Genomic DNA, 27,804 nt, shown 5'->3' with positions numbered 1-27,804 from the left:
TTCTTGCTCTCTGGCAGTCTGCACACTAGTGATGATTGCAGCTATTAGGTTTGCTTTGTGGTGCAGTTATGACCGAGGTCCTTTGGACCTGGCACTTCATGACTCCTGTAGCCACGATTTCCATGGGCTCAGAAGTGGATTTGACCTAGGTCTCACTAGTACGATAAACTCTTTGTCAGCCCATTTCTTACTCTCTTCACAGAGATGTTTGAGTGTAAGCATTTTCTTTCTCATACTCCAGCTGCTTCTTTACCCTCTTCTGCAGTCAAGCTATAATCCTGTGGTTTTGCTATTGCAGGCTGTTGCCATGGAAATAATGGTGATTTCACAATTTCAGCGCTTTAAGCACTGCAGGAGGCAGTGGAAAAGGTAGTTGGCAAGAGATACAGCGAGGACATGCAGGACAGTTCAGAGGAGTTGTTTCTGAACCTGTTTTTTTGGGGGGTTCTGCCCCCTCTCTATTATTGTGGGTTTTCAGTGAGTGTTAGTTTCATTCTTTTCTGTCTCTACCTTTTTTTGTAAATGGAATTTTATTAAAGGTTGATGCTTAACAATTTCCTGTATTCTTACATTTTTTTGCAAAGGTTACTACAAAGTGGTGCTAAATGCTTCTTTCCTTGTCCTTAGAATAAAAATACGATGCTTTCTTTGCAGTTCATAGTAATGCTTTTTTGAACAAAAGGGCAAAGGTTGAGATCTAAGCACGTTCTGTTTAAGTCATGTCTTTAGCCTGAAGAAATCCCTTTCAGGAAAACAGTTCTTTCATAAATAGTAAAACAAGCTGAGAACATCATGACAGACATATGCATTTAAAGCTGTCTGTGTGACTGACAGTATTAAAACCTAATATGTTCGTTACTTAATTTTTAATGTACTCTGCATACAAACAAGTTCAATGCTGAAGATCATCTTATGCAACATCTGTTCTTAGAATTGTGTCATGATTCCACATGTATACTGAAATCATTTCTTTAGACTAGACGCATCCATAAAGGTACAATGAAACTTACTGGAGGAAATCAACTTTGTTATAAAATGAATTGAATTGGCAGCTTAACAAGCTGAAGGCAAGTGGTATTCAGAAGAATGAGAATTTTTGATACTATATGCTTGAAAGCATCAAACAGCAGCCTTTTTTCCCCCAGCTATTTACAGCAACGTTCCACTGATTAGTGTAGTCAGAGAAGTAGATGTTATCTGTAACTTTTAAATTAAGATCTTAGAATTAATTTTCAGTCTTCAGTAGGATGTAATCAGTAGTGATGGTGACAGTAAACTTTAAGATCTTGTTTTAATTAAAGATAGAGAAGAAATTGTTTCAGCCTATTGGATGCGTTAAAATGATCTAGGAATTGCTTTAAAAATATTTTGATCTTTTTCTGCTTGCTATTCCATAGATGGAGAAAAGAAAATCAGCTGTTATATATGAAAGAGAAACAATAAGGAATGTTCAACATAACTCTGGCTTTGTTGGACAGTGTTATTAGGAAGCCAAGTTCATAAGGAGAGATTCAGTCTCTTGATACTTTACTTGTGTGAATGGCAATAGTCTACATGTGTGCCAGTACTCGTATTTGAATTTCACAAAAGCTCTGCAAGAAATGACAAAATGGGCCAGAACTGTATTTGCAGGGCCTGGCCTGAGAAGTTGCTAGGTATAGAGTCATAGAATGGTTTGGGTTGGAAGTTGACCTTAAAGATCATCTAGGTCCAACCTCCCTGCCATGGGCAGCGACACTTTCCACTAGATCAGGTTGTTCAAAGCCTTATCCAACCTGGCCTTGAACACTGCCAAGGATGAGACATCCACAACTTCTCTGGGCAACCTGTTCCAGTGTTTCACCACCCTCAAGAGAATTTCTTCCATACATCTAATAGAAATCTCCCTTCTTTCAGTTTAAAGCCATTGCCCCTTGTCCTATCACTACATGTCCTTGTAAAGAGACTCTCTCCAGCTTTCTTGTAGTCCCCCTTTAAGTACTGGAAGGCTGCTAGAAGATCTCTCTGGAGCCTTCCAGGCAGAACAAGCCCAACTCTCTCAGCCTGTCTTCATAGGAGAGGTGCTCCAGCCCCTGGATCATCTTTGTGGTCCTCCTCTGGACTCACTCCAACAGCTCCATGTCCTTCTTCAGTTTGGGGCCCCAGAGCTGAATGCAGTATTCCAGGTGGGGTCTCACCAGAGAGAACAGAGGGGCAGAATCACCTCTCTTGACCTGCGGGCCATGCAGCCCAGGGCATGGTTGGCTTTTTGGTCTGCAAGCACACGTTGCTGGCTGATGTTAGTTTTTCGTCTACCAATGCCTCCAAGTCCTTCTCATCAGGGCTGGTCTTAATCCATTTTCTGCCCAGCCTGTACTTGTGCTTGGCATTGCTCCGACCCATGTGCAGGACCTCGCACTTGGCCTTATTGAACTTCATGAGGTTTGCACAGGCCCACTTCTCCAGCCTGTCAAGGTCCCTTGGGATGGCATCCCTTTCCTCTAGCATGTCAGCTTCACCACACAGCTTGGTGTCATCAGCAAACTTGCTGAGGGTGCACTCAGTCCCACTGTCCATTTCACCGACAAAGATGTTAAACAGTGCCAGTCCCAATACTGACCTGTGAGGAACACCGCTCGTCACTGGTCTCCACTTGGACATTGAGCTGTTGACCGCAACTCTTTTGAGTGTGATCATCCAGCCAATTCCTTATCCACCGAGTGGTCCATCTGTCAAATCCATGTCTCTCCAGTTTAGAGACAAGGATCTCATTCTGGACAGTGTCAAATGCTTTGGACAAGTCCAGGTAGATGATGTGAACTGCTCTTCCCTTTATCTATCGATGCTGTAATCCTGTTACAGAAGGCCACTAAATTAGTCAGGCAGGATTTGCCCTTAGTGAAGCCATGTTGGCTGTCACCAGTCACCTTCTTATTTTCCATGTGTCTTAGCATAGTTTCTAGGAAGATCTGCTCCATGATCTTGCCAGGCACAGAGGTGAGACTGACTGGCCTGTAGTTCCCTGGGTCTTCTTTTTTTTTCCTTTTTAAAAATGAGAGTTATGTTTCTCCTTTTCCAGTTAGTGGAAACTTCACTGGACTGCTACGACTTCTCAAATAAGATTGATAGTGGCTTAGGGACTTCTGTCAGTTCCCTCAGAACCTTTGGATGCATCTCATCAGGTCACATGGACTTGTGCACCTTCAGGTTCCTTGCATGGTCTCGAACCTGATCTTCTCCTACAGTGGTCGGTTCTTCATTCTCCCAGTCCCTGCCTTTACTCTCAAATCTAATTGAGAATGTGTGCATTTGATAGTAGAGTATTACATAGGTCAGACCTTTAAAATAAAGCAAAAGAGAGAACATTTTCATTCTGAACTGTATTTATTAGTGAACAATAATTTTTGTCGTGCTTGGTGCCAAGTAAGTTTTTAAGTGTTCTATAAAGTAGTGTTTCTGCTGAATTATATATATTTCATGCTTTGTACAAACTTGCTGCCTAACTGAAACATTTATCCTTTTTAATGCGTGAGATTGGTTATATAATTTTGTCTGCACTGATAGAATACAGGTAGCATTCACCTTCTGTCTTGAGAAGACTTCCTGTGAGAAGGTCAGTGCGGCGATGAATATATTGACAATAAATATTTTTGATCCCTTCCTTGAAAAGTTGTGTTAAACTTTTGGTAAGGAGTCATTTAGCTGCAGGTAGTATCTGATTGATCTGTGAACTCCTCCGTGATAAATGAATTTGAAGACCTGGACAGCAGGCAGGTGTTTCAGTGCCTCATTGCCTCTGTTCCTGTTACAGGTGCATGTGACAGCATTGCAGTGATGAGTGGGATTTTAAAGAGGAAGTTTGAAGAAGTTGGTGGCACCTCACCTTGTTCCTGTGTGTGGGAATCAGATGATGACATTTCTAGCAGTGAAAGTGCTGACAGTGGAAGTAATGTCCATCCATCCACTTCTAATCATTTTACTCGTAAGTACTGAAGTGGTGTGTAAGGCATGATACTTGTTTTTATACAAGCTAAGAAAAGTTGATCTTACTTGGAAGAAATACAGTGCAGGCTATCTGTTTTATTTTGAAGTATTTTTCTGTTTTACTAAATTTAAATGTCGACACTGTGATTAAGTACTTTTATGAAAAAAATATTTCTTCTGGTAGTTGTTGTTTATCTAAAAACTTTTATGTCAGAGTGAGCTTCAGAGGAAACTCCACTTTTATACTATATCATTTACATCTAGATGATGTGAAATGTTTTTCAAGTATATAGGAGAGCATCTTCCATTTGCGGGCTGTTTTGGGGGAAGAGGGAAAATCGACATTAACAAAGCTTGAAGGACAGATCCTGTCTGCTCAGAGTTGGGAGTCGCCTGCACAATCTGTGACAGAATAGCTGACCCCTCTGATCATTCATTCTGCCACTCGAGCCAATGCAACCACATGGCCCTTGGTCCTTTTCTTCCACTCATTACGGGAGTAAACAGAGGAAGAAATGTGTAATTCTCCCTGAAAAGATGTTAAATTCGTATTTGATGTCTCCATAAGACACCCGAAGAACAGAAATACTTTTATTGTTCCCACTCAACCAGCTGAACATGAATAGTTAATTTACAGCATATTTTACTTTTGACTTCTCTGGTTGAGATTACTAATTACCCGACAGTGGGGGACCCAACAGAAACCGTGCAGTACCTCCAAGGAGCTTATGCAGAATGTAGGCAGGCTCTTCCCTTCAGAGATTCAGAGAGAGCTGAAGTCACGTTGCTTGTTCTTGTTCCAGAGTGAAGTTCACTGGTAAGCAGAGCGCAGCAGCAGCAAGCACGTGTCCAGAGGCAGTTTGTACAGTGCTAGGAAATTCCGAGTGGACCACTTTTGGCCTGTTCTGTAGGGAACCGTGTTTTGCTTCATCAATTTACTAGCTCGAGTCTCTGCTAGCTCTGGGATCTGTTTGCCACTTTCCACTGCCAAATGTGTGTGTACATCCCATGATCTGATTTGATACTTTCAGTTTTGCTGCCTCACCTCTGGGCGTGCAGATGGCAGCCAGTACCACCTGGTTTTGAAAAGCCCAGGTTTCCTGTAGCCTTCTTGCTGGATGTGGAGTGCTGGTGGGAAGAACAAAGACTGGGATGATTTGAGACACAGGTAGACGTGAGATGTCCCACTCTCTCCCCCTCCCCAACTCATGACCCCTCTTTGATTGTGTTTGAGGCTCTTACTTCTGGCTCTTGAAACTTGAACTCTCCAAATTTAGCAGTGGGATTTTCAGCCTGGAATTTCTTCTACTTGGCAGTCTGCCAGTGCTTTTGCCTACTGAATAGGCCTCAGGGCATGATGCAGATACACTTATTTTGCTTAGCTTTCCTTTGTTTTCCATTTTTATGTGGGGCTTTTTTGTTTGTTTGTTTTCATTTTCATCATTTTGTTCTTGACAAAGCCACAACCTGTCTGCTCATGTTTCTGTAAGCAATGGCAGTAGCTTTCTAATGCAGTTGTCTAGGTAAGTGCTTTGTAAGACTTTTGTGGAAAAAAAAACTACCCCAAAGCATCCTGACTGCTGCAACAGCAGACTTTATAAATTGCAAAATAAATAAACCACTTCAAGTGCTTTCGTCAAGCAGAAATAAAGATTGAATTTAAGGAGCTTGGCTATCCATAGTTGAATCTTGCACAATTTAGCAGCATCAAAATAGAAGCCACATTTACTTTTTTTTACAGTGGAGTTTATATACAGTGGCGAAGAATCAGACCTATAGTCCAAGAAAACTTAATATTTCATGTCAATTATCTGAGGAACTTCTGGCTATTTTCCTGTTTGTTACTTCAAAGAAAATTTGGCAATTCCTGTATTAACAGTTTTATTTTTCCAATTTTACTAGCATCTGGTTTTTTTGAAGTATGCTTTTATATTTTTCTAGGGAGAATGAGTTTATTGGAGTGATTACTGCAACAGATTACTACTTACTAAAGGTTTTTCAAAGGATCTGAAACTGCATGTTTTTTATCAGAACTATTTTTTTTTCCATCAGATAGTGGTAGTAGTGGTTCTCAGATTCCTGTCCTGTTGTAGTTATTTTCTATTAGTCATGAGCTTCTGCAAAACCCAAATGGCAAATTTATTAACAGATGTAAAATGGAAACCAATAAGAATGTTTGCAAACAAAGATTATTTGTGTGAGAAAACCACAGGATTGGATTGCATAATGTTTGAATATGAGGCAAAATGAGAAAACACGCCTTGCTATTGCAGACAACTCTATCCTCAGTAGCATATGTTACACGCATAACAGCAGGCTTTTAGGATATGTAAGACATGTTTGCTCTAGCCTCATCTGAGACCAGTGTCAACTTTCGTCCTCAGCCCACTTTATGCAGTAATGTGTTTATTCTGTACATATATTTCCTGAAGTCTGGGCTCCTACTGTGTGCCCAAAGCCACTCTGCTGTTCAGAAAAATCTAAAAAGATTCATATAAATTCTTCTCACTTTTCTTTATCAATATGTGTGCAGATTCATTGCTTCTCCAAGGGACTGCTGAGACACAACAGCAATCTAAAAAATCCTCTACTATGCCAGGAGCTCCAGTAATCCCTGTCAGTACACAGTAATTCTTTGTGATAGTGGAATGTAGTATTATAACAGTATTTTTTAAGCTGCATGTAGATTAAGACTGTTGTTAACAATTAATATTCAGCATTTTACATTAATCTTTCTATTTCTTTTCCTGTGGTAGTGTGTTTTGTTAAAAAATAAATGTCGGGCATATCCAAATCAGTTAAATGATTACAGAAGCATTATATCGCTTTTCATTTCCTCAGTGGCTTCCATGGAAATGAATGTGCCTTTTTCAATAAATAGGCATAGGTCTCTGTGTGTGTGTGTACACGTGTGTGTGTATTTATAGCTTGAAAAAAGCATGACTATATATGTAATTTGAAAAAGTGAATATACGTTTGTGTACATATATACGTTTAAGTGCAGTAAATGTGGTAATAACATGCAGAAATGTTGAGTGATGTTTTAAATGTAAAACTTGTGACAGAATGCCTCAGAACTGAAGAGAAGAGTGAGAAGCTGCAGGGTTTTATACATATTGTTGACTAGGGTCCCAATCGTGGTGACTGAAGAAATATATCTGTCTCTCTCCAAGATTTAGGGATTTGTGTGAATCTGACACTTGTTTTCTAATAAGAAGCCTGCATGATATATGCAGGAAATAATTCTTTTTAAGGAAAGGTGATTTGTGGTTGTTTCTTTGTTCCTTGCAGAAAGTTTACTATTTCACTCATGGATTATTTGCTAGTCATTTTACTGGAATCAGGATTTTACGTTGTTTTAAATCAGAACATTTTTCTAAATTCAGGGAAGTTGACAGGTGAATTTGTGCTGGCCCAAACTTTATCTCCAGTACAACTGAAAAGTTTCTCTGTCAGTTGACCTTCTGTGGATTGCTGAAGTACATTACAGACCAGCTATGCTCACCTCTGACATTAAATATAATTCTTAAACAAGGCGATGGAGGGAGGCAGTGAAGTTGTTTAACAACTGGAAACTGCTAGATGCAATCATAAAACACGAGTTTTATGTTTAAGATAACTCTAGGAAAGCATAGGGAACACCAGTCCTGTTTGTGCTCTATTCAAAATATGTGTATCTAGTTATTTGAAAGAATAAATTAAAGCCACAGAGTGAAAATATGTCTTAAGGAAACTAGCTGAAAACAAACCAAAAAAAGTCCCTTTAGTTTCTTGATAAAACTCAATTCATGGCTTCTGAGAATTTTTTTTTAAATGATCTGAATACTTCCACATTCACATTGTTGCTTTTCGAATTATTCATGGTCAGACTCCTCAGTTTGCTCACCCGCAGTGAGGCCAGCCCAGCAATATTCCTGTGTATTATGATTATTTTCCTTTCAGCAGGATGGTCTCTGCTTAAAGGGCAAATGGTTGCAGTACGCCAGTCCTGTCAGTTAGTAATTATCAAGTGTCAAGTGTTTCCAGTAAAAGGCAGGAAGAACTCTGGTGTGTGGAGTTGTTCTGTGATTTGGCTCAGGGGGATGGAGAGTGAAAGGCTCTTGTAGCCTTTGTTAGTCAAGAATAGAGTTTTATTTTACTGATTTTCATGTCGTAGGGAAAGAACTTGAAATAATGTTTGGCATGGAGCTGCGCAACCTTGGCTTGGCGCAGAGACCTGCAGATTATAATTCTTTTTCTGAACAGCATATTGAAGGGACAGAAACTAATGGCAGTATAGAATTTTCCAAGTGATTTGCCTCAGTTTGAAACGCCAAAATGAGATCTTGGGAATGCTGAGAACACTGGCTAAAAGTCCCTCCAGGGTCTCTCAGACATGTCATCAAAGAAATTCAGTCTCCTTAAGCGGAGGCTTGTACTGAATGTTCTGGGAAGGGTCTGTCCGCTGTTAATGTAGCTGATGTGTAGAGCAGGAGTAATAAATACTATTACTTTCCAGACTCTGACCAGCTTATTGAAACCAATAATTATACCGATTGTTATAAGATTCTTTGTTAGATTTGGGGAGCTGCTTGACTCCCCACTTAAATTCACTGAAGCATTTCCAGCCTGAAAACCTGAGCCAGGAGACATTTTCTGTTATCCTGTTGTTATGTCATGACTGACTTCAGTTTTTACAGTTTCTATGACAACCGTAATTTTTGATTGGTAAAGAATAAAGCGCTAAAAGATTTTTGGTTTTGACCGTACAATAATTTTCCATCAAAGGAGTAGAATGAAAACATCAAGATGCTTTTCGCTAATCAGTATTGTAATCGAGTTGCTTTCTAAATGTGGATACCTGTTTGTGACAGACTCCACATACACTAATTTTTCAGATAGAACAGTTGAGAAAATAGCCCTATTACAGTTGCCAAATAACTTTCTGGAAAATTAATGATAATTTATGCTTGCAATTTAAGTCATTATTATTTTTCAAATCATGTAAATATTTACATTCCCATGTTAACTCTTAAAGAAATGTACTTATCAAGACATGGCTCAAAGCAACACACCAATTTGTTTTCTAAGATTCTTCAGCAATTTTTACAAGTCATCAGCAAAATGGTACTTGGGAAGTAATGATGGAATTTCATCATGTGGGAGTCAAAAAAAAGGGAGAGGGAGGAACAAGAACATGGCTTGCTGGATTATAAGAGAGCAGAGAGAGGGGTCAGAATGCAGAGGTGAACAGTTAGTGGTTACTGGGGAAATACAGAGAGGAGCTAATAAAGAGCTGTTCAGGCTGGGAAAATGGCTTGTTGACTATGTCGTGTGAAGGAAAAAAAAGAAGGAGGTTCCCTGAGACAAGAGGAGCCTGACAAGCAACAGGGCGTTTTTCAGTAAGAGCAAGAAAGCAGTGGTAACAGATTTTACTTGGTAAATATGTCAGTTTGCAGAAAGGGCTACAGATTGGCTGGCTCATAACTGGGAAAAGAGGGAGGGCTAATGAACAGAATGAGAATGAGCCAGCTTATCAAGATCAAAGGAATTTAATGCTCCAGCAGTTTGTGAATTCTTAGTCAGTGAAAGTGACTCATCCTCTTTCACTACATTGATGTGTGTGGAACCATATTTCAAAAACACATTAGAAAATTACTGGGAAACGTTGATAGGGATTCTATAGCACTTATGGATCTGTTCTGCATTAATTAGTGAAAAGCACCTTTCACTGAGAATTTATGTATAAATCCCAGTCTGTATTCAGGAGTATGTTCTGTTAGTGGGTCCAGAACCATCTTTTGCAGGCAAATCTGGGATCCTTAGTTCAGAATGATGCTAACACGATGTATGAAATGATGTTTGCTTATAGGCTCTTTTCTGTGAGATTTGCTAAAAGTTAAACATGATGGTTAGGTTTTGTCCATGATTTGTGATGCAGAATGAAAATTAGATTCACAATTGGAGTAGTATATGAGATTGAGTCTTAGCCACTAGTTTAAGATTTTTATAGCAGTTGGTGTTTCTAGATGCTATTACAATATGCAAATAATTTTAATGACTTTACAGTCTAATTTGTAGACATAGAGTATGAAGTTTCTTTTTTCTCACCTGACATGTGCATGCAATTTTACCAACAAAATCATGATGACCCTGGCTTTCTTGATAAAGAGGAATGTACCTAAGCCCACAGTCTTTAAAATCTTTTCAGAAGTTCTTCTTTTCGGCTAACTTCTAGCTTGGATTTGAACTAGACTTGCCCAACATCCTTTTCTGGAGAAACCATAAGGTTGAGGTGTAGATGGGCTTTGTTTTAGTGAAGACTTGCTCCATGGTCTTTGGCAAATCATAGAATGGCATAGGCTGGAAGGGACCTTAGAGATCATCTAAGCCAACCTCCCTGTCATGGGCAGGGACGCCTCTCCACTAGATCAGGCTACTCAAGGCTCCGTCCAACCTGGCCTCGAACACCTCCAGGGAGGGGGCATCCACAACTTCTCTGGGCAATTTATTCCAAAGTCTCACCACCCTTGTACTGAAGAATTTCTTCCTAAGATCTAATTTAAATCTGTTCTCCTTCAACTTAAACCCATTTCCCCTTGTCCTATCAGTGGACACTCTTGTAAAAAGTCCCTCCCCAGCCTTCCTGTAGGTTCCCTTCAGGTATTGGAAGGCAGCTATTAGGTCCCCCCAAAGTCTTCTCTTTTCAAGGCTGAACAATCCCAGCTCCTGCAACCTGTCCTCGTAGCAGAGGTGCTCCAGCCCCTGGATCATTTTTGTGGCCCTCCTCTGAACACGCCCCAACAAATAATATCAGAATTTTAAAATGTGTTTCTAAGGGTAGAAACCTTAGATGTCTTGGATACTAAAAGTAGCTGTCTGGCTTTTCAGACATGAAGAAGCATTATGACAACACTTGGATACCAGTGAACACTGTGGGTAGCCTGATACCATTATGTTGTTTTCTGTAGGGAATTCATTGATGAATCAAATCACAAAGGAGGGGAAAATGGATTTCCAGCTTGTTAGCTGAGTAGTTTATCTGCACGAGGATATTAGGAAATACTTTAAAAAATGTTAAAGTGGGAGTTATGTTTGGAAGTAAACTAATGGCAATTCCAAGCACTTCTCTAGCTCTTTCTTATTTTAACTGAGGCATGGCTGTATTTGTACATCACCTGCGAGCAAAGAAAGCAGCCATAGGCAGTGGTCATCTGTAGAGCTATAGTTCAGCAGTGGTTACTATGGAAACCGTACGTGACCTACATTTTACCAAAAAGTGATGAAGTTCCTGTGATTTTTTTTTTTTTTTTTAATGAAGCACACCTATTGATTTCTACTATTGGTTTTCATCTTTTACACGTTGTTTTACTGAAATAGTATTCTTAGTGATAAGTGTGGAATGGACACAAAAAATCTTGTAGCAGAGATACCATCTCATTGTTACACTACTGTTTAAAATTAGTGGAAATTGTTACCATTGCTGTCATGCCTAATTGTATGTTCTTAGGAAGAAGGTAACACAATTTAATTAATTACAGTGTACATTATAATAATGTATTATTTATATAGCTACCAATGTACGGTCTATAATGGCTTGTAGTAGAAAGGCTCATTCTTGTAAATTTATTTATTCGGCTAACATTACAGGTCAGTAGGCTACTGTATGAATAAAGTGACTCAAACTATTGGACTTTGAGTAAGCATCAAAAATTCTTCTGGCTTTAGTACATTCAGCTTGTCGCTGCCTTTGAGGAAGTGAGAATTTTCTCAAAAAATGAGTGTGTATGTAGCAGACTGTCGTGGTTTTTGGACTGAGGGTCGAGACAAGAACCGAAAGGGAGCACCCACCAACCATGGTCTCGGGCAAAACATGACTCAGGCTTTCTTCATAAACCAAAACAATTTATTAACAGTTACTTAACAAAAGACAAAAGGGGACGAAACTGGTTACTTGAGAGGAGAAAAGAGAAAACAAGGCCCGATCTTAAAACAACACCTCCCCACCCCCTATTTTCCTTTCGTTCCTGGCTCTGCCTTCCCCCCAGCGGCGCAGGGAGACAGGGAATGGGGGAGTACAGGTCAGTTCATCCATGTTGTTCACTGCCGCTCCTTTCTTAAAGGAGGAGGAGTCTTTACAACCATTTTTCCCTTGCTTCGGTGGATCCCCTACTCACAAAGAAAAAGTCCCCAAACTTTTCCAAAGTAAGTCCTGCCCGCAGGATTGCAATCCTCCCCATGGATCGCACCAGTTCGGGCTTTACCAGTCTCGGCCTCTTAGGGAGCTGCTGCCACTCGCGTCGGCGTGGGTCGTCCCACGGTCTCCAGATGCCTCCACGACCTCGTCGTGCATTCCATGCCCCATTATCAACAGTACCTGGTCGCGCATCCCCTGCTCCACGACCTCTCCTGGGCTCAGGCATCTCCTTCCCGACGTGGGTTTCTCCACAGGCCACGAGTGGGTCGCTGCTCCGCCGAGTACACCCTGGCTGCAGGGGGGCCGCCTGCCATCTCACACCGATTTGCAAGGGAAGCCTCAGCTCCAGTACACCTCCTCCTGCTCCATCTTTGCTGACCCGGTCGTTGTGGTTGTCTTCTCTTAGCTCTTAATCCTCTCTGGGGGAGCTCGGCCCGGCGGGCACCCCGGGAATGGGGCGCTTACCGAGTCCCCCATGCGGCTCCCCCGGCGCCATCTTGAGCACATGGTGCCATCTTGAGCACATGGCGCCGGCCCGGGCCCGAGCGGCCGCTCGGCCGGGAGCCGGGAGCGAGGGCAGCGCCCTCCTGCTCTCTCTCTCCTCGCTCCTGAGCAAAAAGCCCTTTCCCGCCCCTTTGTCCCAACTTAAATAGGGCAATTCGCAGAGGCGCCGCCTTGGCTCAACCTCCCCCGGGGGGGATGGGACTCAGATCTGGTGGCACAGGGAGCAAATCCCCTCCCCTGCCACCAGAACACCCCCCCACACATCAAACTATCACACAGACATTGTTAGAGAAAAGAGCAGCCAGAAGAGAGGACAGTGTGTGACATTGGAAATAGTGCTTGAGTTAGCATTTTAAATGTACATTTCTTACAATGAGATTAACACAGAAGGGTGAGTGTTAGGCTAGAGCACATGCCTAATGAAGTCATTAAGTGTTGTGATTTGTCTAGAACTTTGACTTGCAGATGAGCCAAGCCTTGATTTTTCAGAAAATTTTGTTAAAACAGGTTCTCAGATAAAGGATTTACATTTAATATTTTATATTTGGGTAGCTTTGTTGGTGTTTAGATAAAAACCCTGTTCTACTTTGAATTGTTTATTGTACTTTGTAGTGTGAAGGAATCTTTAGTTTCACAGCTATTAAGAACAGAGAAAAGCTAAAATACAGACTTGTTTGGAACCAAATATATTTTCTGTCATTGTTTTATGGACCACCTGCTAATTACTGCTAATTACTGAACCCTCTCTCGTAGTCGTCGGAGGCTATGATGACATTTGGTGGGACTACTAGAGGCTGAGGTGGGACTATACAGATCCATTAGGTGCCCATACTTGCAGTCCTTCCTCACCTTCACATGTACAAGATCATATGCATCCTGCAACTGATAATGGAACCACCACTTGATTTTTCCTGTATTGCCCACTTTCTCTTCTCTGCCCACGCATCTTTTGTAGCCCTGTTGATTGCGCTGAAGTTCATACAGTCTGGTCGGTTTGATCTATACCGCATGGCATGCTATGCTCCATCACTTCAGTCGTGTGTTACTAGATTAGCTACCAGCTCGTTTGTTTGCATACCTCAAAAAATAAAACACTTTTTGTTTGTTACCTTCTTTCTTGCTCCAGAAAGCTCGAGTTGTGTGCACTGTGTCCATCTGCCTACACTGTGATACATGCTAACAGCAGAAGTAGTATTGGCAAGAAATATTAATTACTTGTGTTGAACAGCCAGTACTAAATGCTTTTGGGAGTTGATGTAGTTTGCCTTTGCAGACTTTAATTATCACCTAAATAAAAGGGCCACAAAGATGATCCAGGGGCTGGAGCACCTCTGCTACTAGGACAGGTTGCAGGAGCTGGGATTGTTCAGCCTTGAAAAGAGAAGACTTTGGGGGAACCTAGTAGCTGCCTTCCAATACCTGAAGGGAACCTACAGAAATGCTGGGGAGGGACTTTTTACAAGAGTGTCCACTGATAGGACAAGGGGAAATGGGTTTAAGTTGAAGGAGAACAGATTTAGATTAGATCTTAGGAAGAAATTCTTCAGTATGAGGGTGGTAAGACTTTGGAATAAATTGATTGCCCAGAGAAGTTGTGGATGCCCCCTCCCTGGGGGTGTTCAAGGCCAAGTTGGGTCGAGCCTGATCTAGTTGAGAGGCGTCCCTGCCGATGACAGGGAGGTTGAATTAGATGATCTCTAAGGTCCCTTCCAGCCTATGCCATTCTATGATTCTATGATTTCCTGTAGCGTGATCAAAAACATTTTCCTGAATTATTTTGATTCTAAAAAATCTTAAGCATTCCTTAAATAGAGAGTGGCGCAGTAGCAAGCGTTGCACCACGGATGCTCAAGATCATAGCTAAGACAGCGTGTAGGAGTTGCATGCCCAGAGAGTCATAACCTGTCCTGAAGGAGGGTATGAAAATTGCCAGAGGTCTAACTGGAGTCTGTTCCAAAGCTATTTCGTTATCGTGTCATTATGAACTAGCTGTGAGCACAAAATACCTTCCAGGCACGTTTGAAGTGTCTCTCTACTGCTTCTGGCCGAAAGCCTGTCTCCAGCTGTGCTTGATCTCCAGTGCCACAGAAGAAGGTGAAAAACAGTCAGTCAAACTGTAGAAATCAGATTCCACATTCAGAAATATTGAAATTAATATTCTTTTCTAATCCTCTGCAAGTTGAGCTGAAAAACTGAACCAAGATAAGATTCTGATGTTATTTAAGAGCAAGATTACAAGTATTACGGGCCAGAATAGAGTGTGACACAAATGGGCATCTGTAATGGCAAAGCCAGAACTGTCACTGGCTTATGCCACTGGTCCCTTTTCTCTTTACCACGGCCATGTCAACACGTATGCAGTATGGATCAAATGTTTTTTTCAAAAACTGTATCCAAAAATGTCTTTTAGAAAGATATCAAACCTTGCTTTAAGGACTTCAACAGATGGCAAGTCTGTCACCTGCCTTGGTAAGCAGGATTAATGTTTAATTGTCCTTGCTGTTACTGAATTTTGTTCTGTTCAGTGAAGGAGGAGGTTTTCAGACTCCCTGTTGTGTCAGAGCAGGAGTAGCTCATGTGTACCAGAAACCAAATGTGCACACTGGCTATGTGCTCCAAGGTTGTATGATCATTTATACTAGACAGTCGGATCTGCTTTTCTGAAATATAAAGTACTCTGTAAGATAGTCAGTAATTGTTTGCAATAATTAAATATTTTGATAAAATAACTTCTGGGGCTTACTCATTTGTGTGACTCACGTGCTGTTCTGACTTTTTTCCCCCCGTAATATGGTAATTGGTTTCATTGCAAACACTGAATTATCTGTGTGTTCTGTGAGTGTGCATAAGGCATCACTAATACTTTGATAGAAATTCTAAAAGTTTATTGGTATCATTTTAACAGTAATGAGACATGAATTTCATTTTTTTAAGGACAAATTAAGGAAATGGCTACAGACTGAAAACATGATTTCAGAGGTCTAAAAATCTCCTGAGAGAAACTGGCGTTCTTTGAGATCACAAGGTCAGTAGTACAGTAGCAGTTACTCACGTGCATATATCTGTACAATTTTACAGGCCCAATTTCAATTTTGTACCGTTTGATGGTACAAAACGATGTTATATTTTACATCTCTGCAGAGATTTTATTAGCAATTTTGGAAAAAAATTAGTAAAAAATCAAGTTTTCAGCTGCAACTTTGTTTAAAAATGCTTAAAATTAATGCTAAAAGCTATTAGATTAGTATACATCAGCATCTTCCAAGATAATTAGTTTTATATGGAAAAAGTGTTCCTAACTTGTTGCCTGTGTTTGTAAATGAATTAATTATTGGATATTTGCATCTTTCTTCACTTGCTTTGAAAAGTGTAAGCTGTTTAATATTTTGGGAAAGGAAATAGAAAGTTATTTGACGAGGTGCTTTCAAAGCTTGTATTTTAATTTGTTGCATCATGATGTGATTTATTTTTTCCAAAGACTGGAAGTAGTGGATGTGATTTATTCAGCCACAAAGAGCTAGCATCTCAAGTAGTAAATGTGTTCCGAGAACTGTCTGTAATCAGTATAATATTTTAATAACATCACAAAGTAATTTAAAATGCTTCATAAATAGTAAGAAAATAACGATAGCATCTTTTCTTGGATAGCGTGTTCATAATTTGTTGTAAGCTTTCCTCATAATTATTATCTTTTAGGTGTTTGTTGTTATTAGAATGTTATTTTTAAATGCTACATGTACTGATGAAGGAAAAATCAGAAAGCACGGGTGTAGTTAACTCTTATCCTGAAGGGTCTGTTTAGATTATGGGTTAACCATTATCTGAATGCAAACATTAAACCTGACTTTTCATGAATGAATGAATGACCGTGGGTCTCAGTGTAGTAGCGTGGTGCTTGTATGCAGCATCATGTGGACATGCATACATAAGGCAGTTGTCCATGATCACAGAGTTACTGATCCTCCTTTTCCTGTTTACCATGTTGAACGTTTTTATAGCCTGACTCAAATGAAGTTTTTATATGGTTTCTTTTTACCTTATCTGGATTATCCTTATCACACGTTAGTGATGGTAGTTGGCAGTTGATTATCTTTCAGTATCTTAAGCCTTATATAATATTGTGTCTGATTTTGATTACCTGATGAGTTTATACGGTGGAGGACGCATGCTGCTTAATGAAGGCTCACTTTGCCCAACTTTCCTCATGTTTAGTGCATAAGTAAAGGTGAATTCATTAAAATTTTTGCATAATTTTCATTTAAGAAAAAATAACGCTTTCGATATTGAAATATTTTTCTTTTGCTATACTGAAGTGATGTGCAGTGTGTTCCTCTTATTCATGTGCTTAGCATGCAGTAAGGTGGAAATATAATGAAAAAAAACCCCAACAAACCAGAACACAGTACTGATGACTTAAGAGGTGCTCTATTAAGTTAGATTGGTAAATGCTGCAGGAAAACTTTTCAAATGATCCTGGTGTTACGGTTGTTCCACTGCTGGGTGCAATTAAAAATGTGATTTAGAAGGGTAACAGGCAATATTCCTTTAGTGACTGCATCAGCGAGGGGGGTTGTGGGGAATTCTCAAGTCCCAAGTAATTTACATTAAGGCAATCTGAATAGCTCTGTTAATTTGTGCCCTTCTCTAGATAGATAGGATATACATGTAAAATTTGGGGAGAGTCTTCAGAAGAATGTTATGTTTTTGTTGTGGTATAACTTCAACTGTTTTTGAATTATAGTGTATAAATAAATCTAGCAACATAAGGCTTAATCATACAGTCATTATTGAAGAAAACCTTTTGAAAATGAGGCTTAGTATGTACATAAGTCTGCATGTATAACTTGCTTTTCAAGGTTCTGGTGATTATTTTTTCCCCTCTCCTTTTTTTTTCTCCTCCCCCCTTCCTCCTTGACTTCATTAACTCTTAAAGGGTTTTAGAGATCAGAGAAGGCTTGGCCAGGGTTCACTAGCAATAACAAATCTGTAAAGATGTTCAGCAATGAATAGATGTGCAAACACACAGAATTCTTTGCATTGTTCCTCCAGAGCATAAGACTGGCGATCACCAAAACCAATGCATGAAATTCTGTTCTGTCAACAAACTGTAATATAATTATATATTAAAATTATTTTTAATTCAAATATTTAATATTTATATAAAAGGAAAAAATGTATTAGGATTTCCTAAAAGTACATGATTTAGGAAACTAAGCCTTATTTTTAATAGAATGAAGGCTGGTCATTCAGTTGCTACTTTCATCAAATTTCTGTAAAATGACGTGTCACATTGTCCAATCTTTTCTTAGTAAATGTTATATTTTAGAGCTCAAAGGTACTGTAAGGGAATCAAGGTCTAACATAACTTCAGTTTACTAGATAATACTTGCCCTCATCTTGCTTATCATGTTTTAGCATTTATTGTTTTGTTGAAAATAGAAATAAGGGGAAAAAAATCCTGCAAAGCAACCTAGACCAAACGCCAACAGTGGAGTTGCTTGTGAAATACAGTTGCACAGGTAGGTAGGCCCCATGCTACCATTTTATATGGAAAATCTGTGTGGCAGCATGGTGAGTTGAACTTCTGGGGTCACTCGCGAAACATTTACTGAGAAGAAAGATTGTTATCTTCTTTTGTATAGGTAATATCCAGGAGAGTCTTAAACTCGCTGTCAAATCTGAGGATCTAGAAAAGGACTTTAAGCAGCCCCCATAGAGGAGTCCCTGATTCCTGTGGCAGCCTGGACTGCTCTCTTCCTGCCTTTGAGTAACACAGCCACTGGGTATAGGAGCTTGTGTTCTCCTTAATCACTGTGAATAAACATTTACATAAGAAGACAGCTTTCTTCCTCCTCTTCCTGCAATTCTGACAATAACATGTGTAAGAGGAGAGCCGTGTGATTCTTGACTTACCATGTGATTTGGTAAGAATCTTACACTTGTTTAAAAATTGACTTTTTAATAAACAAAATGCTTCATTTCAGTAAGCATGAAAACGTGTCAGATTTCTGGAACTAGTTTCTTAGATGTTTCTGAACTTGAAAAACTTGTTGATACAATTGTGCCTAAAATTCTGGGTCATCATCAGACACTGGAAGACAGTTAGTGCCTACTACTAATTCCTGGTTATATCTGCTATCGTAATCCTGCAGTGTGAAGCCAAGCTTTTGTCATGTTCTGATTTGAGACATGGAGGAAGAGTGAGATCCCACCCCTTCCCCACTTTTCCTTGGGTACTCAGAATTAGGTTTCTGGACCATGTAAGAAAGCCATTGAAACAGGTTTCCTTTTTGAGGCTTTATTTAGTAAGTAACATAAGTAACTGAATACATGAGATAACTTTTGTTATCATCTTGTTTATTTATGCTGTGATCTATTTTGTGGCTGTTTTTTCTCCTTGCCCTTCCTTTTGTGAAGGGGAATTTTGTTCTGCATTCTTTTTAAACAGTAGATTGACTGCTGTAGCTAATTCACAAGAATAAGCAAACTCTAAAACAAGAATAAGGTGGGAAAATTAATAATTTAAACTCAGGTGAGATCTGCACAGAATTACAATGAAAAGTTTTTGCAGAGTCTTTTGTGTTAACCAGTTAAGTTTAAAGTAGCTCTAGAAGTGCTTATTCTGCAGTTGTTTCGTGACAGATACAGTCTGCCAGTTCAAGCGTCTTGTCACTTCTGTGCCTTCTTCCTCAGGCAGTAACCTCTTTTCCATGCTTTGTGGACACCCCCCCTTCCTATACAGTGTCACAACAGCCTCCTCTTAATTTCTCCCTGTGGAGTAGCCCTCCTCAGAATTGTCAACAGTCGTCACAGCCTCAAAAGAGCAAGTGTATTAAGGCATACGCTGTGATGCATCAAGCAAAGCCATTTTTACATTTCTGGAGTGGATTCCCCTCTCTGTATCTTACTAGATTTGAATATCTCTTTCAGTTACAGGACAGACAAATGATAGGAATTTCTGCATATTTATATGCAAATACAATTTTGATGAAACAGGTTTTGTCTCTACCATACATCAGGTGGAGGAATTGCTAGCTGATGGCAGTTCTGCTTTTATATGGTTCTTTCCCTATGTCCAAACACAAGGTTCCTGTCCGCTATTTGTCTCCACACCTCAATCTTTGGCTAAAAGCAGCAAAGAGTAAAAAAACCAACCAACCAAACCAACCCTGAAAGAAAAACCAAACCAAACTCCATCTTCAGCTCTTGAAATGACTCTGTATTTACAAGATCTGAATGGTGACAGGGATAAAAAACGTACATATTGAAATCTCAAACCACTGTTTTAAATGGGAGGGAGCGGTGAGACAGCATAAATCACGATTCTAATTGTGCTGGAACAGCTGCCCAGCTATAGAAACTGGGAAATCTGTAGTAGAAACCTGGTTAAGTTGGTTTTTAATCACTATGTCATCTAACTTAGCTCTACGTGGTGTATCAGAGTATCTGGATCTGGTGGTTGCTTTAAGACATTTTAGCTGGTGTGGATAAACCCTAGTGAGAGTTACTGCACAAATGCAGTATATACATCCTCTTCAGTGGTGCTGCCTTGGTGTTAGCATGTGTACTCACTTAGCACAGGAGAGGTGCGAGACATGCAGATATACACCAAAGGCTATAAATTTCTGAAGGGGATGATCCCTGCTATGACAAATGCAACAGTTTTCCCATGCTAGGATCTATAAAAGTGCAGGACAACTGAAGAGAGGATATTTCAGGAACAAATGGCATAGTCTTATTTTTAAAAAGGACATAATTTAATTTTATGTGACGGTGCCTGCATTTTAATGCATAGCATAATAAAGCCTGAACCCTTTGGCTGAGGTCAGCGTATCTACTAGTGTCTTATTTTAGGAGTAGTTAAGCATAATAAGAAAAATTCCTTTTTTCCCTTAAACACTTTCCAGTGGTTCAGAACAAGAGTTTTTAATCAGAAATCATAATATATGGAAACTTGGAAGATTTTTGTGACTATAAATTCCCTCATAGCAATTTTCTCCCTAGGAGTTAGAAATGCAGAATAAAACGATAAAAAGGCATGTGTCCTTTGTTCCAACTCAGGAGAATAACTGCTGCAAAATTTCTTCTGTAGTACTAGGGGCTTGTATTCTAAGTTGTGGGGCTGTGGCTGTCTTTCTGAGAGTTTTGGTCAGATACCAGTATTAGCTAAAAAAAAATTAGATATTTGCTGGGAATGGCAAAAGCCAGTATTTAGAGAGCAAAATTAATTTATACATTTTGTACTTCTTCTGTAAGCTATAAAAAAAATGCTTGAGCTGTCCATTTCAGGACTGGGAAACAATGTAAAAATCCTAAGTAGTTCCGCTGGAGAAGGTGTGTATTATGTAAAGAATGAGCACTTTCATAGTATCTCTACCCTTTTGTCTGTGAAGATACAAATTTTGTTGATAATATGATGTAGTGTTGGAAATGAAACACAGGGACTTCAGAGGCTTGTATTCTAGGCTGTAGAGTTTGCTTCCTTTGGGAATTTGAAGAATTCATTAAATACATCTGGCCAGGAGAGATTAAAGCCCTCTTTTAACAGGGTGCTTAAGTTATATTCATGCTTAATGAGAATAACTGTGCAGGGACCATTGTTTTTTAATATCTATTCTCACTCAAATGGGGCCTTAAAAATCCAACCATCTAAAACTAAAGCAGAATAAATGGTTAAGGATACTGATGAACAATTTCAAAATAGCGTATTATTCACACTTAAATATTTTAACAACCTATTTTTCCCTACCTCTGTTTCTTCATTATCATCCCTATTATCATTTTGATTGTTTGAAAAGCATTATAATTCAGTGGTCCAGTTTAGTGCTTAAGTAAGTCCTAGACACATTCTTGTTATTTCTAATCCATCAAGAGTACCCAACAGCTCCTTTATTTTCTTTATAGCAGTCTAATGAGGTCAGAAAGGTCAGAAGAAACTAGGGAGAAAGGTCAGAATGGCTTATGCATGGGTCCTTTTCTGTAGGCTGATATTCAGCATGCTGGGAATGGGTTAGCCTATACTGTTTGGATTGTGCAGCGAAATAATGACATGACCAATTTGACAAGTAGTCTTCATTATCCTTTCCCAGAGAATGTATTTCCACGACTAGAGCAATTAGTAGGGATTAATCTCTGAGAAGAGAAATAAATAGCTTTTAGCTGCTTTGTGTGTACTAAAATAATGCTAGATGGTTTAAGTTTTTCCTGTCTGAAGAATTATTTTTTTTTTGTGAATTCACGTGACAGGATATCACCCTGTATCAGAAGAAGTGGCCCTTTCCCATCCACTTACTGCTATTGCTTAGAAATAGAATTATAAAGTTCATATCAGGCTTAAATTTTCCTTTTTTTTTTCCTTGTGTTGTTATTGACAATGCTGCAAAATAACTCCTGATTGATTTTAGTCCTCTAATTATTTTGACTTGTTCAAGGAGACAGATTCTCTCCAGCTGGTGATCTTGAAGCATACTTTTTACTTTTAATCGCTAAGAGCACAATTGTGGGATAAGTAACAGTAAGATGTTTGAATTTTTTTTGTTCATATGAACAAGCTAGGCATGGAATAGTTAAACTGCTTTGTGAGTTAAACTCACAAAATTACTCATTAAAAATGGCTTTCAGGGTTTTAACTGTTTAAGAAAACTGATTTTAGGTCTCTGTTGCCAGTCCGATGCTAGCAGTTAGATAGGTTCCCCATTTTGCCATCCAGAGAAAAGTTATGAAACATAACTATCAGTTAAAGTATTAATAACGTCTGTATAGTGAAAATAACAGTTGTGTAGCAATTAATAAATGCTTGGCAGTTTCTTTATACTATTTCTCTAATAAGAATGTATGCTCTTTGTTGCTCCAATTGTTGCTACAGTCCATACTGCTGAATTGTACACCATCGGGCTATGGCGAGAGTCCACATTGGTTACCCACTGTCTAATAAAAATTCCCCTACATTGTATTTGACATTTAATGTATACGTGGGCCTCTCAATTTTTGGCTTTGTTTGCTGATGACTGGATGTTGGATAGAGGGTTCCAGTGCTCCTACCACTAGCCGAGTCACCTTGTTTGTATGCTTAGATTGAACAAAGCACTGAATCTGTGGACAGGCAGGAATTTTCCCTCCAGTTCTGGTTCAGGCTAGAGTTGACTCAGCTGTCAGCCTGTCTAGCATTTTGGTTTTTGGCTTTCCCCACCCCCCTCTGTAGTAGTCTGAGGTCAGTGGTATATTTTAACCAAATTCCCTGATTTTGTGTAGCAAATGCCTTTCATACCTTCCACTTTTTGCCCAGCGCACACTATGCTGTGTGAATTTTGCCTCTTAGTTTGCAGGAGGATTTGGATGAAAGAGAATGGCTTTTTATTACTTTTCTTTTTTAATGGATAGAATTACGTTCCTAGAAAATGTTGTAGTCAGTGTCACCGCATGGTATTTCTGATGTTCTCATACGTTTACTTTACTCTGTCATTCAGTTACTTTAGGATCCATGTCCCTTATTTTCTGCATATATACATTAGATACAAATGTATTTCCTACATCTCAAAGTAAACATTTCAGCCTCATCTTCCACATCCAGTCTTCAAGAGTTTACCATATTTCATCTTCTGAAATTTTGGCTTACCTGTGCTTTTTTCCACTCTTGGTTCTTCTGTCCCTGTAATTGCTACTCAATTTATTTTTGAAAAGGCACTTTGTTTTTTCCTACCCCATACTACAACTTTCTATGCAGTTTTATTTTTAGTGGCCTTTTCATTTCCATCTGTACTTTTTCTGGCTAATCCAAAAAAACCCACCCCAGTTCATTTACTATGCCTATGCTAATATAATAGATGTATCCCTCTCAGACTTTTGCTATAAGATTGTTTTCCAGTGAGCAGTTTGTTTCTCCTCCAAGATATTTAACCAAACTCATCTGTGAAGGAAAAAAAAAATATTTTGCAAACTTTTTAGCATTTTCCATCTCAAGTATCACAAAACCCTGGCCTTAACAATGCTTTCTTACTCTGTTCTCATGTTTTTCTAACACTGTGTCAAAGGTGATGTTACTTTGACCTGCGGATGCATCTCTTTGTGTTCCCTTTAGCATCACACTTTTTTACTGTCATAATGTATATTCTCTGCCTCTTGAAATAGAGGCAAGTTCTTCTTGGACTTTTCCTCTCCACATACCTATAAGTGTTCATTAATCTTGGTAACTCTTGAAATTTTCCACTCCCATGCTGTTTCTAGTGTTTTGGAGCAGTTCCTGCAAGTGTGTTTCATTTGTTTTTAAGTTATTTTGTAAAATTCACCTCTGTCATTATGTGTATAAAATTTTCAGTTGGCTTGTAAAAATAACTGTTATGAGATGACAAGTGACTGTTATGAGATGACAAGTGATACTTCTTTGTTTTCTTTGCCATCCTAGCTCTTTGAATCCACTTTCGTTTCCTACTTGACACTTAAAATACTTAACTTCTGAGGCTATGTATCAGAGAGCATTTTAAGGCTATATATATCTTTTAAGACTGTTAATGCTGTCGTTATTGCGGTATGATAATCAAAGGACAACCACCAGGCAAGGTTTGTGGGGAAATTAGTATTTGTTAATTAGATTAACTTCTATGGTTAGAAAAATAGGCAGGCTTTTGTGTATATGACCCCTTTCTCATGTCATCAAAGGGTTCAGTTTTCCTTGTCATCTCAGCTTGTCTACTTAAAGATACTGATTTTCTCTGAAAACTCCGCCTGTGTCATTGCTGGACACGCTGAATGTCGCGACAAGTCTAGCAGTTGTTGATCTGGGTCTCTTCTGGTATGATTATGAATGCAATTAAGAGTTGGTTGCAACTACAGGAAAGGAATTAAGATCATCAGCACAGAGTGTGTACCAATTTGCTGTTTTAAGTATTTTACAAGCTAAATATGAAAACTTTTCAGGAATTCTTATAAAACTGGAAGTAACAAGAAAATGGCAGGATACGCAACGCACAGTTGTGAACTCATTGCTGTCGCACATGATACAAAATATGTTTTCTGCATGTAAATAGGGCCACTCTTGTCTCTCAATTGAGATCCAGGGCAGTGAGAATGTCTTTTGCTCTAGAAAAGTAGAATAGTCGGTCCTGGTAAATCTTTATACTTCTTGAAATCTTAAATGGCTGAAGTCTGCATTTACGATCCTGTATCCTGGAGACTTAGATAACCGCCACCAACAGTGGACGTAGGGCAGAAGGAGAGCAGTTAACAGGCGTGCGGCTAGAGCAGAGTTGGGGTTGCTGAGATCACCCACCCCTGGAGGGGGAGCCCCCAGGAGATGGAACGAGACAGCCTGCTCTTCAGTCACAAAACTGGTGAGTTCCTCTATGAGCTTGGAGCTGTTGATCTGGTAGAAGTCTGTTAACAGCAAATGACAGCTGGTGCTGTGAGCTTAAACCTTTGCGGTAACCTGGAAGGTCAAAACAGACATGTTGACTACACTCTTCTAAATATCTGACAAGACTAGTATTATCTCCACTTATTACAGCTGAAATAAACACGGTCCTTATGTTGCTAAAAGGAGAGACGTTGTGATGGAAATATAATATTATCCTCAGTGCTTAAAGATGCCAGGCCAAAGAGAGAAATTTGGTTAAAAAACACTACATCCATCACAGGGATGCCAAAAATCATACTGAGGTAGGAGTCACTTCTTTTCTGTAACATAGGAAACTGTCAGATGATGCAGCTTCCTGTCAGGTGATATCAGTAGTCTCTGCAGTCCGAGTTTTGCCTGTGCCATAAATTGGTAGGCTTTATTCAAAGTACTGAATATAATCCTGGTTGGAAGTTTGGGTTGGTGGTTGTGGTGTTTTTTGATTTTCTTTTTTGTTGTTGTTTTTGTTTGTTTATTTTTAATCTATTCACTGGAAAAGATGTAACATAATGCAAGAGGCTGAAAAAACGGCAGTCTTTAGTAGTCTGACATACTCAACCTGTGGCTGTTGTACTTTGGTCGAGGTGATGGGTGTATCTGCTTAATGCTGTGAGCAAAAAATCTAACTGGAACATAAAGTCCTGCACCTGGGAGGTATCAAGCAGTTTAATTAAGAAAAAAAAAAAAAATCATGAAGGCTTCTGAAATGCTGAAATCTTGAAAGACATTTAGGCCACAAAAATTCCCTAATAAAAGTCTTTGTTTAGTCCTGATGTCTTTTAGATAGAACTCTTAGATAAAACAGTCACTTGATTACTGCTTCTAGAAGAGAACTTCCAAACTTGAGCATGTTGCAGAAGTGTTGATCCTTGCACAGTTTCAGAACGTGTGACTACGGCAGTTGTCCCTTGTACTCTGAAAGTTAGACTGAAAAACACAGTGTGTTTTTGAACACCAGCTGAACACTGTGTAATCAAATTGTGAATCAGCAGTCCATTTTGATCATTTAAGTCATGGAGCTGCTGGAGCGAGTTCAGAGGAGGGCCATGAAGATGATCCGAGGGCTGGAGCACCTCTGCTATGAAGACAGGCTGAGAGAGTTGGGGCTGTTCAGCCTGGACAAGAGAAAGCTCCGGGGTGATCTTATAGCAGCCTTCCAGTACTTAAAGGGGGCCTACAGGAAAGCTGGAGAGGGACTTTTTACAAGGGTGTGTAGTGATAGGACAAGGGGTAATGGATTTAAACTGAAAGAGGGCAGATTTAGATTAGGTAGAAGGAAGAAATTTTTCACTCAGAGGGTGGTGAGGCAGTGGAACAGGTTGCCCAGAGAAGTTGTGGATGCCCCATCCCTGGAAGTGTTCAAGGCCAGGTTGGATGAGGCTTTGAGTAAGCTGATCTAGTGGAAGGTGTCCCTGCCCATGGCAGGTGGGTTGGAACTAGATGATCTTTGAGGTCCCTTCCAACCCAAACCATTCTATGATTCTACGATTTATACTAGTGCCTCCTAGAACTGTCCACTGATTTGCTAATAAGAATGTTGTTATTTAAATAGTGCTAACGGATCTCCTTCCTATATGAAAGAAAAGGCAGTCAGTGTTCCTTAGGAAACGTATTTATGAATTGGAGCAGCTTACTTGATGAAGCTCTAGAACATTATAGTGATGGTAAAAAGTTTGCTGTAACAATATAGTGATTCAGTTTTTGACTTGATGAAAATCTTGTATGTATGCTAAGAAATTTATTTTGGATGCTATGAAATACGTGATAGGATTTTGAATTTAATTTCTTTAACACTGATTTCAAGGGAAGTGAAATCGTTACCATGTTTTTAGGGTATGAGGAGGGGAATCTCTTGCAAATACTTCTAGTTTCTTAATGTAGTCTGCTGTCATGGAACATATGGGGGGAAGATGTGTTATGTTCTGCTAGCAGAGAAGACTGAAGGAATAAAATTCCCAATGCTGTGCAGACATTATCAGTGATGCTGGTACACAAACAAAGAAGTAAATAAAAATTATTTTTAAGCTCTGCTGGATGCACACTAGGGAAAGAAATCAATGCTGGCCAAATGGAAATGGACAGAATTATTAAAGGAGAATCAGTTTCTAGGCTTTAAAAGTTATTTGAAATAGTGAAAGGTTACCATACAACCTAGAATTCAATGTCCTTTTAAGCTTTAAATGACAGATCTAAGGTGGTATGTGAGATGCACAAAGGTGGGAAGAAGTGTTGCAGTGGATTCACCTCCTGTGGGATGAAATCCTAAACTTATGTTTAGCAATTCAAGGCAGACACCTTATTTTAGAATTTATATATCTTCTTGTCTATAAGATTAAAAGACCATTATGTGTTTTATTCAAAGTAATGCATTGAAAATATCTTGTGTTGTAAGTTGGGATGCTTCATAAAATACTAATTGCCATAAGATGTAAAAAATTGTTTGTGTTGCTGCTTAGATCTGTGTGTCTATTGTATTTTTATTTCTGTCTCTGCTCAAATTAAAATACTTGTGCTTATGGTGTATACAGGAACAAATTCAAAGGTTGTAACAATGAAAGATTCATCTTCCGGTGGAAGATAAAACTAAGAAGCTTGTCTGCTCCATTATGGAAATTGTGAAAGCGAGGAAAGAGGCAATGTTGCTGGTTACAGCAGTGCTTTAGAAAGATCTGCTGATGACAAATCCAGTAAGGAAATAAGGTTTGCCTCCTCCTGACTGGATCCTACTCCTGTTTCAACTGCATTGACTGAGTAAACTTTTTGGTGTGCTGTG

The 27,804-nt window shown here is 39.3% G+C and overlaps 1 protein-coding gene across 1 annotated transcript in view; it reads left to right on the top strand.

Annotated features, from left to right (window-relative positions):
• Positions 1 to 3,804: 3,804 nt before the first annotated feature.
• The window catches only part of CSRNP3 (cysteine and serine rich nuclear protein 3), a 70,894-nt gene continuing 46,894 nt past the window's right edge, over positions 3,805 to 27,804 (top strand). Inside the window, 1 exon segment of the mRNA XM_086615914.1 lies at positions 3,805 to 3,961. Within this exon segment, the coding sequence (XP_086472040.1) occupies positions 3,814 to 3,961 (148 nt within the window). The 5' untranslated portion in view covers positions 3,805 to 3,813.

Source organism: Tauraco erythrolophus, chromosome 8 (genome assembly GCF_009769465.1).
Source record: "Tauraco erythrolophus isolate bTauEry1 chromosome 8, bTauEry1.pri, whole genome shotgun sequence".
In the NCBI taxonomy this organism is placed as follows: domain Eukaryota; kingdom Metazoa; phylum Chordata; class Aves; order Musophagiformes; family Musophagidae; genus Tauraco; species Tauraco erythrolophus.
Note: the sequence above shows the minus strand (reverse complement) of the source record. Positions and strands in the feature narration are given on the sequence as shown.